Genomic DNA, 14,045 nt, shown 5'->3' with positions numbered 1-14,045 from the left:
ATGGCTCATCACCCTCAGTCACACTCAAACCCAGTCCTCCAGTCTGTCCAAGTAATTAATGCTGATTTACTGATCTATAATGACCTCCTTCTAGCTGAGGAGCACCAGTACCTTCTTTATCTGGAGTCTTAAAGCTAGAATATTCTCTTCATATTTATTATCTTACATATTATTCTCTTAGTTTACAGCTACAGCCGTCAGACTGACTACATTTATGGATGTTCACATACATTTACAAATATTAGCTGCTAATAATTAGCACTTACGGCTGCTGTAAAGCAGGAACTTGACCTCATGAAGAACAGGAGGTGCTATTAGATTAGATGCTTATTTTATAAATTGTGTAACCCATGTGAGTCAGTGAGAAGACTATCAGTGCATTATTATAATGCTCAAAATAAGAAGACAAATGTGAGCATATTAGAATATCATTGAAAAGTGGCTTAAAAAAGTGAAACTCACATATTATATAGATGTATTGGTACCACTTTAGAATAAGACTAACTTTATAAAGGGTTTATAAATGGTTTACAATATAGTTTATTAATGGTTACAAATTAGGTTGTAAATGCCTTAAAAATCAGTAATAATCAGTTATAACACATATGTAGAAAGGGCAACAGTATAGATTGCTGTGGGTTCACTATTTGGCAAACAACAGGTCATTTTTGCCCTTTCTACATATGTGTTATAACTGATTATTACTGATTTTTAAGGCATTTACAACCTAATTAGTAACCATTAATAAACTAATTGTAAACCATTTAAAAACCCTTTATAAAGGTAGTCTTATTTTAAAGTGGTACCGATGTATTAAACATAGAGTGATCTATTTTAAGTGTTTTTTTTTTTATTATTGGTGATGATGATTATGGTTTACAGCCAATGAAACCCCCAAAAAATCAGTGTTTCAGAAAATTAGAATATTATATAACTATAAGACCAATTGGTACTTTTGGCAGTATGGACAGTGTGAAGCCAAGTCCTGCTGGAAAATGAAATCTGCATCTACATAAAAGTTGTCAGTAGCAGAGGGAAGCATGAAGTGCTGTAAGATTTTGTGGGAAAACAAAACTGCACTGACTTTAGACTTGATAATAAAACACAGTGGATCTACACCAGCAGATGACAGACATGACTCTCCAAACCATCACTGATTGGTGGAAACTTCACACTAGACCCCGAGCAGTTTGGACTGTGTGTCTCTCCACTCTTCCTCCAGACTCTGATCCCTTGATGTACTTCAAATGAAATGTAAAATTTACTGATGATCAGTGATGGTTTGAAGTACCACCTTCCGTTTTAAGAAGATTCAATTGGAATTTGCGCCCTAGAGACTCGAGACTGAACCTGGGTTTACACCCTAAAAGACTCTATACTTGCCTCAGACTCATACCATAAAGACTGGAAATATTACAAATACATGTACCCTGCCCTACTCAAGACTCAAGACTCAACTTGCACTCTAAACTCAACTTGCACTGATGCCCTAAATACTCAAGACTCATAACCTAGAGACTTAAGATTCTAAGTCTCTAAACTCAACAATAATTCATATCCTACAGACTAGAGACTCTACTCAGACTCATACCCTAGATTTTTGAGATTTAACTCAGACCTGTATCCTAGAAAATGTAATCTGACTCATATTCTAGAGCTAATTGGCTTGCTTTTAGTACAGAGAGTGGAGCAGATAGTGCTGATAGGAAAGCCCCCTTTGCTTTGGAGATCTGCGCATGTGCAGTAGCCGTAACAAGCTGAAAAAGCACACTTTTTGTGCATTATTGAGCCAAATGTTCTAGCATGTCTTCCAATCGGAGACTCCACTTATTATTGCAGTCTGAAAACTCAAACCTTGGCCTAAATAAGACACATTTCTAGAGCCTTGGTTCATATTGGTGCATCAGAGTCTTGACTAGACTCACACTCTCTCCTAGATTCTTTTTTAGACGTTTGTACCTCAGGGACTTGATACTTGACTTAAACCTTTAATAAACTTAGACTTACACTTACTTCCAGAGGCTTAGTTCATACTTTTGTACCTCAGGGACTTTAATCTAGACCAGGGGTGTCCAAACTACGGCCCGCGGGCCATTTGCGGCCCATTTCCTTATTTTTAGGTATTTTAGAAATAGAATGAAAGTTGTCCCGCTGTTAAGCAGGTTTTATAATGTGAGATTCAGAGTTTGAACGCTAGGTGTCAGAATCGCGCCAAAGAGTCGGAGAGTGCGCATTTCTAGTGCAGAAAAACGGGGCAAAGAGTCTAAAAGCAGAGAACGGACCAAAGAGTCTAAAAGCGGAGAGGATGCGCATTTCTAGCGCAGAAAAACAGGGCAAAGAGTCTAAATGCAGAGAGGGTGTGCATTTCTAGCTCAGAAAAACTGGCAAAAGAGTCTAAAAGCGGAGAGAGTGCGCATTTCTAGCGCAGAAAAACAGGCAAAAGAGTCTAAAAGCGGAGAGAGTGCGCATTTCTAGCGCAGAAAAACGGGGCAAAGAGTCTAAAAGTTGCCGTAATTAAGGAGTTTAATATTAAGAGACATCATGAAATTAAACATCAATTAGAAAAATTTTAGTTTACACAACACTGTCAAAGATAAATTGGTTAGTCATGTAAAATGGTGTGTAAATGAAATATTCAGGAAAAAGTATTATTTAAAGTGGTATATTTCATTATGTGTTTTATTACAGAGTCTGTGGCCCGTGACTTCAAATATATTTCTCCTTCTGGCCCCCAACAAAAAAAAGTTTGGACACCCGTGGTCTAGGTTTATACCTTTACTCACACTCGCTCCTAGAGACTACCCACTTTTGGTACTAGGCTTAGACTGACACTCTCTTCGAGAGGCTGGTTTCAGACTTTTGTACCTCATGGAAGTGAATTAAATGAATACATTCTCCAATTTCAGTGAATCCAGCTATCCCCCACCATGTTCTGGCTCTGATTTCTGAGGTTCTGAGCTTCTAATGTCTTTTTGTTTTTTCTTCAGGTGAACGGCACAGAGGCGGACTATGAGTACGAGGAGATCACACTTGAGCGAGTGAGTATTTTATGTTGTTTTTTTTCTTCCTCATCCTCTTTTTTCTTCCCTGTGTTTGTACTGGTGTACTCTCCCAGTTCCAGCCAGCATTGACCGAGTGCTAAAGCCTCTCTGCAGGGAGCTCAGTGCTGATATTGACTGTCCATCACAGTCCATCCCATCCAGCTAAGTGATGGAAGAGAGGAAGGACTGATTGGCGTACAATTGTACATCTCTGGACTTTTGCACCAGGAGTAAAGGCATAAAGTTATCCAAAAGCAGTGTGTAAGACTGGTGGAGGAGAACATGATGCCAAGATGCATTTGGACACACCTTCTCTCTCTTTTTCAATGCGTTTTCTTTATTTTTATGACTTTTTCCATTGTAGATTCTCACTGAAGCATCAAAACTATGAATGAACACATGTGGAGTTTTATGTACTTAACAAAAAAAAGGTGAAATAACTAAAAAAAAAAAACATGTTTTATATTCTAGTTTCTTCAGAATATCCACCCTTTACTCTGATTACTGCTTTGCACACTCTTGGCATCGTCATTCTCTCGGTGAGCTTCTCTAAAAGAGGTGGCCACCTGAAATGAAAAGTTTTCCAACAGTCTTAAAGGAAGGAAGGAGTTCCCAGAGGTGTTTATTAGCACTTGTTGCTCCTTCTTCTTCTTCACTCTGTGCTCCAGCTCACCCCAAACCTCAAATCTGGATTGGGTTCAGGTCCGGTGACTGTGGAGGTTCAGCTCATTTTTTGTTAAGTACATAAAACTCCACATGTGTTCATTCATAGTTTTGATGCTTCAGTGAGAATCTACAATGGAAATAGTCATGAAAATAAAGAAAACGCATTGAAGAAGAGAAGGTGTGTCCAAACTTTAGGCCTGTACTGTATATTGGCTACACCCGAGTCCTGAACTCAACGTTTTCAGTACGTGAAGCTCTGCAGTAAAGCACAGTAATTAAAACGCCTTATGTCTGAGGAAGAAGAGCCCAGTGAGCCGGAGCGCCACTCTCCAGCCTTATCTCTTCACTGCTGAGGAAGAAGAGGGGGAGGAAGAAGAAGAAGAAAAGAAGGAGGAGGAGGAAGAAAAAAAGAGAAAAACGCACCATCTTGCTTTCTGCAGCTCAGACTTAATCCCGAATCCTGCCTGTGGCTTTCTCTCTCTCTCTTTTCTTTCCATCTCTCTTTCTCTCTCTCTCTCTCTTCCCCCTCATCATCTCCTTGCGTGACCCAGTTCAGCGTCGTTTCTCTGAAGTGCGCATTATTAACTCAGCATAAATAAACAATGCTGATCTCTAGCACTCCTTCTTAACACCCAGCTCCATTCAACTCCAGCTTTTTACTCTTAAGTACAATGAAACTGAAACACCTGTCATCATTTTAGTGTGGGAGGTTTCATGGCTAAATTGGAGCAGCCTGGTGTTCAATCTTCATTAATTGCACATTATTGCACCAGTAAGAGCAGAGTGTGAAGGTTCAATTAGCAGCAGAGTAAGAGCACAGTTTTGCTCAAAATATTGCAATGCACACTATAACATTATGGGAGACATACCAGAGTTCAAAAGAGGACAAATTGTTGGTGCACGTCTTGCTGGAGCATCTGTGACCAAGACAGCATGTCTTTGTGATGCATCAAGAGCCACGGTATCCAGGGTAATGTCAGCGAGATACCACAAAGAAGGACCAACCACATCCAACAGGATTAACTGTGGACGCTGTAAGAGGAAGCTGTCTGAAAGGGATGTTCGGGTGCTAACCCGGATTGTATCCAAAAAACATAAAACCACGGCTGATCAAATCACGCAGAATTCAATGTGCACCTCAACTCTCCTGTTTCCACCAGAACTGTCCGTCACCACGATCAATTATTGTGGTCTAAAACCAGGTGTTTCAGTTTCATTGTCCAACCCCTGTATTAAAGCTATTAAAGCTTAGTTGGACTCAAGTTTGCCTGGAGTTTTCTTGAGACTCTTGAGTCATGAAAAGCCAGGAAAAGTCATGGAATTTAAAAATAGCTATTTCCAGGCCTGGATAAGTTTTGGAAAGGTCATGGAAGTTTGGTCTACAAATCTTTGTGTTTCAGTTTATCGATGGAGAAAATCTATTTTGAGCTACAAATACATTTATCAGCTTAGAGTTCATTCACCAATTTAGCCTTTAAAAGAATAATTGTGTGATTCATTTTAGACCTATTATAATCAATTTTAATTATAGTTTTAGTGGATTTTTGGTTTTAATGGCTAAATAAATCAGTATGGTCATGACAATTTGCATTGAAAGCCTGGAAAAGTAAAAAAATAAAAATAATCATGGACATTTATTGACTATTGGTTATTGGTTAAAAGTGTTTGAACCCTGAGGTCTGATGGATGGATCACAGTATAAACCAATAGGGAGTCAGAATGGTATATGTTTAGGCTTCTCTACATCCAATCACAATCAGATTCACTCTATCTGGATGGAGAGATTTATCTGGATAGGGGTTTTATTGAAGGATGAGAAGCCGGAATGAAAACGAGCTGAAATGAAACAGGAGTAACGAGGCTGTTTTTATTAAAATGTAAGGAGGAGAAAGTTCAGATTATTGTGTTAAAATGTAAGAAGTATATTTGTGTTTTAGTCCTGTCTCTGGTCTTGCTGTGTTTGCAGGGTAATTCGGGGCTGGGCTTCAGCATCGCAGGCGGCACGGATAACCCGCACATCGGAGAGGACCCCAGCATCTTCATCACCAAAGTCATCCCAGGGGGCGCTGCAGCTCAGGACGGGAGACTTCAGTAAGTCTACGAAACCCCTTCTATACTTAATGCAGCGACACAAACAAGCTGCTTTTTTGTTTTATCTTCATCTTATCAATTACTTGATTTAGGGCTGCAGCTATCGATTATTTTAGTAATCGAGTATTCTACTGAAAAATCGATTTGATTAATCGATTAATCGGATTGAACATTTTTGCTTGGCCGAAAAAGAGCAGTTAGAAATACACAAGAGAAAGCAAGACATTTCATTTAATAATGAACTCATCAATGACCAATTGGTTTCCTTGTTTAGGTAAGATATATTTTTAAATTGACAACTTACATTTCCAAATTGCAAATACCAAAATAAATAAAACACAATAGAGAAATAAATACCACAATTTAAAAATACATTTAATTTGGATTTCTTGTAAGTATCAAATATAGGGTATTAATCTATAAAAAAAAGGCATAAACATTATCTTTATGTTGTGAATCTTGTTTTTTTGTGTATTTACATTTTGGACTACTTGGGTCTAATTACATTACTAAGACTAATAATACAGTAAATTCATGGCCGTGCATTTATAAACGCTAAGATTGACACCTACTGCATTGGGGCACATTAGGCACTAGTGGTAAATAATATTTCATCCACTACATAAGAACCAAACACTTCCCTATATTAACTACACACAGTGTCTGAATTTATATGTATGTCTCATTGGCCAAATGTGCTCATAGATGAAGAAATCATGCATTTAGTTTCCAGCCAAAGTAACTTCAGATCAGCTAACAGTAGCATGTATGTGACATGTTTATATGTTTACCTCCTCAGCGCTGAGTTTACTGATTACATAAAATCTGTATTAAGTCTAGAACTTATTTGTCTCCGTTGTAATAAACTAACCACACACATATTAGACAGTATTAATAATAATCAGCACTCCACAGCATTAATAATGTTAATAAGGTACATTAATGTTAATATCATTGATTTATTATAAGTTATATTTACCTGCTCTCTCGGAGTTTGGAATGCATGACAAAGTTGGACCTAAAGCCCTTTTATTCTTACAATCGCCTTTATTCTTACAATCGCCTACAAGGTGATGACAGTACAGGCTCCTTCCTACCTGCACTCGCTCCTGAAGACTTACGCTACCTCCCGGCCGCTGCGCTCCTCCAGTGAACGTCGCCTCGCTTTGCCAAACATTCACACAAAGCAGCAATCCAGACTGTTCTCATACAGAGTTCCCCAATGGTGGAACAAACTACCCTCCACTACCAGATCAGGAGAATCTCTCACTATCTTTAATAAACTCCTGAAGACAGAGCTCTTCAAAGAGCACTTACTCTCCTAACACCTCTAACTAACTACCTTCTACTACCAGATCAGGAGAATCTCTCACTATCTTTAATAAACTCCTGAAGACAGAGCTCTTCAAAGAGCACCTACTCTCCTAACACCTCTAACTAACTAACTAATTCTAACCTCATTTCCTTCTTCCTCTTCTCTACTCCTCTATCCCTTTATTTCCCTCTGACCTCCTTAAGGCCCTGTCTATAGATGCTTTATTTTTAACTTCTATTATTTTTGTACTTAACCTCTTCTATTATTTGCACTTCAATATTGTAAGTCGCTTTGGACAAAAGCGTCTGCCAAATGTAATGTAATGTAATGTATTCTTTTAAATTTACTCTAATTCTAATTCTCTTCTCTGCTGAAACTAAAAAGACTCAGTCCTTAATCATGTTAATCTGAGCTAATAAAGGCTAAAGCTGCTGTTTCCATGTGGGTCAGCCAGACGTGACTCTTCCTGTATCAGTTTCTATTTTTTTTCTCCAGTTTCCAAGAGTCTTTATTTGAAGGTGTAGGAAACAGTACTCACCGCTCCCTGGCTTCATCTGAAATTTCTCTAAAGAAAAGAAGACTTCCTACTTTTAATAGTTACAGATTTCTCTGTGTTTTATCTGTATATTGTTCTAGTTATTATGATGATAAAAGTGTGTAAATGCTGCTGCAGTAGAGAGTAACAGCAGTAACACCATCTGTTCCAAAGCTTTGTTTATTTCCAGTACTATTTACAATCTGTAGGTTGTTAACCAATTCATTATTGGCTAGAAAATCAAATATATTTTGAAATATTTCGAATCCCAGTCATGCATCTTGCCATCAGCTGCCGGAGCCCCGAGAGAGCACAATTGGTCTTGCTCTCTCTCTCTTTGGGTGGGTACAGTAGATGGTGTTCTTTCCCCTCATCACTCCTAGGGTGATGTGGATCAGCACAAGGCTGCATCTGTGAGCTGATGTATCAGAACCGAGTGGTGATGCAGTATTGCCGAGTAGCATCGCAGCGCTAACGCTCTGAGGAAAGCGCAGCGACGCTACTCGGCAATACTGCATCACCAGCAGTTCAAAAAGAGGCGGAGTCTGACTTCACATGTATCGGAGGAGGCATGTGCTAGTCTTCACTCTCCTGGTGTTGTGGCATCACTAGTGATAGGGGAAATAGTGATGGGACAAATGGCCTATAGCTAAATTAGGAGAAAATTTCATACTCTTTTTTACTCAGCAAATTAATTCTACTTGTGATCATCCATCTTCCTCTTGATTATATTCCAGAGGTTTACAATTTGGTAAAATCAAAGAAACCTGTAATTTTTAAGTGATTTCTTTTCTTTTTTTTTCTTTTTTTCCCCCCAGAGCTGTGTACACACACACACACACACACACACACACACACATACACACACTCACTCTCTCTCTCTCTAGCAGACATGACCCCTTTACTAAAGTGACACTCTGTCAATGTGCTGCTGTCAGGCTCTCATCAGTGTCAGCGCCGTCCACAGCTCTCCTGCAGCTTTAATGAGACTCTGACAGCGCGTACACACACACACACACACACGTACACACCAGGGTGACTGCAGGTGCCCTTGAGTTAAACTGAATACTTTGTAATGTCAAGTTTACCACATATACTCTACCACCCTTCCCATTAACTCACTGTGGTTACCAGTGCTCCACAGCTCAGTGCTGTACTTATCCCGCCGTTACGATAGCAAAGACACACTGGGGTGTCCCTATTTTTCCCACGAATGGCTGTATGTACAGCTCTGAAAAAAAAATAAGAGACCACCTCAGTTTCTGAATCAGTTTCTCTGATTTTGCTATTTATAGGTTTATGTTTGAGTAAAATAAACATTGTTGTTTTATTCTACAGACAACTACAGACAACATTTCTCCCAAATTCCAAATAAAAATATTGTCATTTAGAGCATTTATTTGTAGAAAATAAGAAACGGCTAAAATAACAAAAAAAGATGCAGAGCTTTCAGAGTTTTAAGAGTTCAGAAATCAATATTTGGTGGAATAACCCTGGTGGTTTTTAATCACAGTTTTTAATCATGCATCTTGGCATCATGTTCTCCTCCACCAGTCTTACACACTGCTTTTGGATAACTTTATGCTGCTTTACTCCTGGTGCAAAAATTAATTCAAGCAGTTCAGTTTGGTGGTTTGATGGCTTGTGATCATCCATCTTCCTCTTGATTATATTCCAGAGGTTTTCAATTTGGTAAAATCAAAGAAACTCATCATTTTAAGTGGTCTCTTATTTTTTTACTCCAAATTGTTCTATTTTTCAGGGTGAATGATGTAATCCTGCGAGTGAACGAGGTGGACGTTCGGGACGTGACCCACAGCAAGGCGGTGGAGGCGCTAAAGGAGGCGGGGTCACTGGTCAGACTCTACGTCAGAAGGAGAAAGTCCGTCTCGGAGAAAGTGGTCGAGATCAAACTGGTTAAAGGGCCCAAAGGTACAGTAGTGGAGCATCTATTTAAAACTATGTAATCGAGCTGTGCAGTGCTGCTGGAGTTCTTAAACACTGTATTTAATCTCTCACTGTCCTTCACTCCAATATTACACACTCCTTCCTACAGCTTAAACACCTTGTAGATACAGTAAAGCCAGAGACAGAAGCTCTGAGTCTATTGCTGCACAGTTTACGGTATTGGGTCTCTGGTTCAAGTCCCTGTCTGGGTGGAGTTTCCATGTTCTACTTCTGTCTGCTTGGGTTTTTTCCTTACAGTGCAAAAACCTGAAGATCAAGTAAATTGGATACTCTAAATTGTCCTGGTGGGAATTTAAGTATTTAAAGTATTTAAATACGTATTTTATGAGTTCTAAGGTGCACCATATTATAGGGGGACTGTTAATTGTCTATTTTCTGACCTATTTTCATACAAAAGGCACACTGGATTTTAAGGCGCACTGATTTTAAGTGACACTAGTAAGGAACAGGGGTGTCGCCATGTTTCCCTTCTAATTCATCAGGTCTAAGTATATAAAACTGTAGTTCTTAAAAAATACATTTTCTTTCAAAGTTAAACAAGCGCTGGACTTTAATCTACACAGATTTCTCTTATGAAAACAGTTTATTTGGGTGAATAAAGCACTTCTGTTTATTTACAGTAAGCTTAGATTTCCAGCGCTAGTAAATGCTGCCCGACAGTTGTAGTTCCTTTAACCCAGGGAGCTATCAGCTAGCGGTTTGTCCAATGTGAACAATATTGGTTGGTAAATTCTGTGAAACTGACACCAATAAATCCATAATTCATAGTAATTGATTATTCTGGAATATTTTATCATTATCAGTAACACAGATGATGTGAAATATTGTCGAGTATCACAGCTAACCTTAGCTGAAGCTCAGTGATTACCTGATCAGGAGGAAATTAGAAGCTCAGCATTCGTCTTGTAGTCCTTCTGGGATCTGAACCCTAAGTCTCCATCTATTAAACACATTACGGATATGTATATATATTGCTGTTTTACCCAATCTCTGCTTAGGAAATATACCAACAAGTATCGTATCGAAATATTGGCCAGATCAGCCGATGCCCATGATATGAAAGAAACAAAGAAATGATCGACTGATACCGATTTAATTCTGATTTCATTGTGCATCCCTAATTGTGTGGTATGGAATATTGTGGAGATTCTCTTTTCCCTGATTTGCCTTTTTATTTTCTTTTTCTTGAACAAGAAAAACAAGAAGATGAGTGCGTGTGAATTGTGCCCCTCTTACAATACCGCCCCCCCCCCCCCCCCCCCCCCCCTGTCCCGCTTTGCCCCTAATCCTCGTCGGTTGCAGTGAAGATGGCTGTTCTCTGTGCTGCTAACTAAACTTCTCAGGATTAAAATCCCTCGTTTCTGGGGAAAGACGAGAGTCTGAATGACTGAAATGAGAAATGAGAAATGCCTGCTCTCGTTTCGGGGCGAAATTTCTCGGGATCGGCGTTGGGGTCCCGGCGCCCTCCCCCATTAAACGCAGCAGCCTGACGACTCCGGACCGCTGTTGCCATGGCAACAGCGCCCCCCCCCCCTCTCTCAGATACTCCCTCCTTCCATCTCTCCCTCCCGCCTCCCTGTCCTGCTCTTCTCGGGCTCTTCGGTTCCTTTATGACAGTGTCAATGTGGCATGTTTATTTTTTGGTATTTTGGGCTGATTACCAAAACTTTTTTTGTTGGGGGCCAGAAGGAGAAATATATTTGAAGTCACGGGCCACAGACTCTATAATAAAACACATAATGAAATTTACCACTTTAAATAATACATTTTCCTGATTATTTCATTTACACACCATTTTACTTAACTCACTATTTTTATCTATCTTTGACAGTGTTGTGTAAACGAAGATTTTTCAAATTGATGTTTAATTTCATGATGTCTCTTAATATTAAACGTTTTTCTGCGCTAGAAATGCGCACTCTCTCCGCTTTTAGACTCTTTGCCCCGTTTTTCTGCGCTAGAAATGCGCACTCTCTCCGCTTTTAGACTCTTTGGCCTGTTTTTCTGTGCTAGAAATGAGCACTCTCTCCGCTTTTAGACTCTTTGGCCCGTTTTTCTGCGCTAGAAATGAGCACTCTCTCCGCTTTTAGACTCTTTGGCCTGTTTTTCTGCGCTAGAAATTCACACCCTCTCCGCTTTTAGACTCTTTGATCCGTTTTTCTGCGCTATAAATGCGCACCCTCTCCGCTTTTAGACTCTTTGCCCCGTTTTTCTGCGCTAGAAATGAGCACTCTCTCCGCTTTTAGACTCTTTGGCCTGTTTTTCTGTGCTAGAAATTCACACCCTCTCCGCTTTTAGACTCTTTGATCCGTTTTTCTGCGCTAGAACGGCGCACTCTCTCCGCTTTTAGACTCTTTTGGCCCGTTTTTCTGTGCTAGAAATGCGCATCCTCTCTGCTTTTAGACTCTTTGGCCCGTTTCTGACACCTAGCGTTCAAACTTTGAATCTCACATTATAAAAACCTGCTTAACGGCGGGCCAACTTTCGTTCTATTTCTAAAATACCTCGCGGGCCGCTCCAAAAAAGGAAACGGGCCACAAATGCCCCGCGGGCCGTAGTTTGGACACCCCTGTTTTAAGCTTTTTTATCACGATTCCCCAAATTTTTTGGGGTTTGATTGTGGATGGTGTTTTTATTACTTTTTTTTTTATCAGTCAAACATGTGGATACACCTATATATATGTGTTCTATATTGTAGATTAAAGGTGTCCTTCCATTAAAATCCACTTTTTCTTGTTCTTTGTGAAATACTTTACATCTCTCTGAGTTGTATATGTTGTATATGATGCTGCACATGCTGAAACTCTTCCTTAGCTTTCATTGTCTGGAGTAGCTAGTAAAAGAAAATCCTCAGAAATACAAGTTAATCAGGAAAAGCACCGTGTCTACTTCAACCCGTGAATTAGTATTCATGGCCCTGCCCACTTTGGCTCGGTACCGCCAACAGGCAGTCTCATCAGCTAAAGAGCTTACAGCTTCTCTTTACACCAGCTAGTTAGCGTTAGCTATCTTGTGTAGTAAGTAACTATAGGTTTAAATGGGATCTCAGGTTGATTCTGCGTTTTACAGAGACCTTAAATAAACACTAGGGAAGCACAGTTTGACAAGGAAGCTCTTCTCGACAGAACACCGCTCAAAGCCGACACTGAGAGTCTAAAGTTAAGTAAAGTTTAAGGGTTAACTTTATCTAGCACTCAGTTCTATATCTATATCTTCATAACTACGGCTGTATCTCTAAAAAAAATTCATTTGTCCTTTGAGTTTTACAGCTGTAAAATTGACTGTGAGGGGAAGGCAGGTAGGCATTCTCTGTTGAAGTGCTGTCAGCCAATCAGAGGCTATATATTTGCATGTATGAATATTCATGAGCAAGAGCCGAAACCTGTCTTTCTTCAGAGACCACTAATTCAGTGAACTAAAGCAGGGCTAAATAGAAACACCTGAACACATGACATTAATTCATACTAGAGACACAACTAGACATTTTAAAATGAATAAAATAAATGGTGAAATGAGACCCCCCCCCCCTCTGTTCTGTGTTGGTATGTTCCAGGGCTCGGCTTCAGTATAGCAGGGGGCGTGGGGAACCAGCACATCCCAGGAGACAACAGCATCTACGTCACCAAAATCATAGAGGGAGGAGCTGCACACAAAGATGGGAGGCTGCAGATAGGAGACAAACTTATGGCTGTAAGGAAAATCTTTACTCATACGACCTGAATTTGTACTTTTGGCAGTGTGCTGCAGGAAAATGAAATCCGCATCTCCATAAAAACCATCACTGATCGTCAGTAAATTTTACATTTCATTTGTAAATCAGGGGATCAGAGTCTGGAGGAAGAGTGGAGAGACACACAGTCCAAACTGCTTGAGGTCTAGTGTGAAGTTTCCACCAATCAGTGATGGTTTGGAGAGACATGTCTGACATCTGCTGGTGTTGATCCACTGTGTTTTATTATCAAGTCTAAAGTCAGTGCAGTTTAGTTTTCCCACAAAATCTTACAGCACTTCATATCTTACAGCTTCCCTCTGCTACTGACAACTTTTATAGAGATGCAGATTTCATTTTCCAGCAGGACTTGGCTTCACACTGCCCACAGTACTGCCAAAAGTACCAATAAAAATTCAAAAGATTCAAAGTAGCACCTCTTGGCTGGATTTTCTCAGTCAGCTTTATGAGGTAGAATCACCTGGAATTCAGGCTTTCAGTTAACAGCTGTGCTGAACTCGTCAAGAGTTAATTACTTGAATTTCTTGTCTCTTAATAAAGTGTTTGAGAGCATCAGTTAAAGTAAAGTAGTGAAGAGGTAGAGTTACAGGTTTACAGTGAATAGTGAATATTTGAGTAATGTTCGAATCCAGATTATGAGAAGCAAGAACTACTCAACTAAATAAAAAGAGAAATTAATTTAAGAAATAATGAAGGCCA

General features: G+C 39.6%; 1 protein-coding gene across 26 annotated transcripts in view; it reads left to right on the top strand.

Moving 5' to 3' along the window:
* The window catches only part of dlg1b (discs large MAGUK scaffold protein 1b), a 174,334-nt gene that overhangs the window by 119,390 nt on the left and 40,899 nt on the right, over positions 1-14,045 (top strand). For 25 of the 26 annotated variants that reach the window (XM_049476567.1, XM_049476566.1, XM_049476554.1 and 22 more), the window contains 4 exons: positions 2,988-3,038; positions 5,674-5,798; positions 9,411-9,580; positions 13,170-13,306. The exons of the other annotated variant lie outside the window; for it this stretch is intronic. In XM_049476567.1, coding sequence (XP_049332524.1) covers positions 2,988-3,038; positions 5,674-5,798; positions 9,411-9,580; positions 13,170-13,306 — 483 coding nt within the window. The remainder of the gene's footprint in view (positions 1-2,987; positions 3,039-5,673; positions 5,799-9,410; positions 9,581-13,169; positions 13,307-14,045) is intronic. 26 annotated transcript variants of the gene reach the window in all.

The sequence above is a fragment of the Astyanax mexicanus genome, chromosome 4 (genome assembly GCF_023375975.1).
Source record: "Astyanax mexicanus isolate ESR-SI-001 chromosome 4, AstMex3_surface, whole genome shotgun sequence".
In the NCBI taxonomy this organism is placed as follows: domain Eukaryota; kingdom Metazoa; phylum Chordata; class Actinopteri; order Characiformes; family Acestrorhamphidae; genus Astyanax; species Astyanax mexicanus.
The sequence above is the reverse complement of the archived record's forward strand: the minus strand, read 5'-3'. Positions and strand labels throughout refer to the sequence as shown.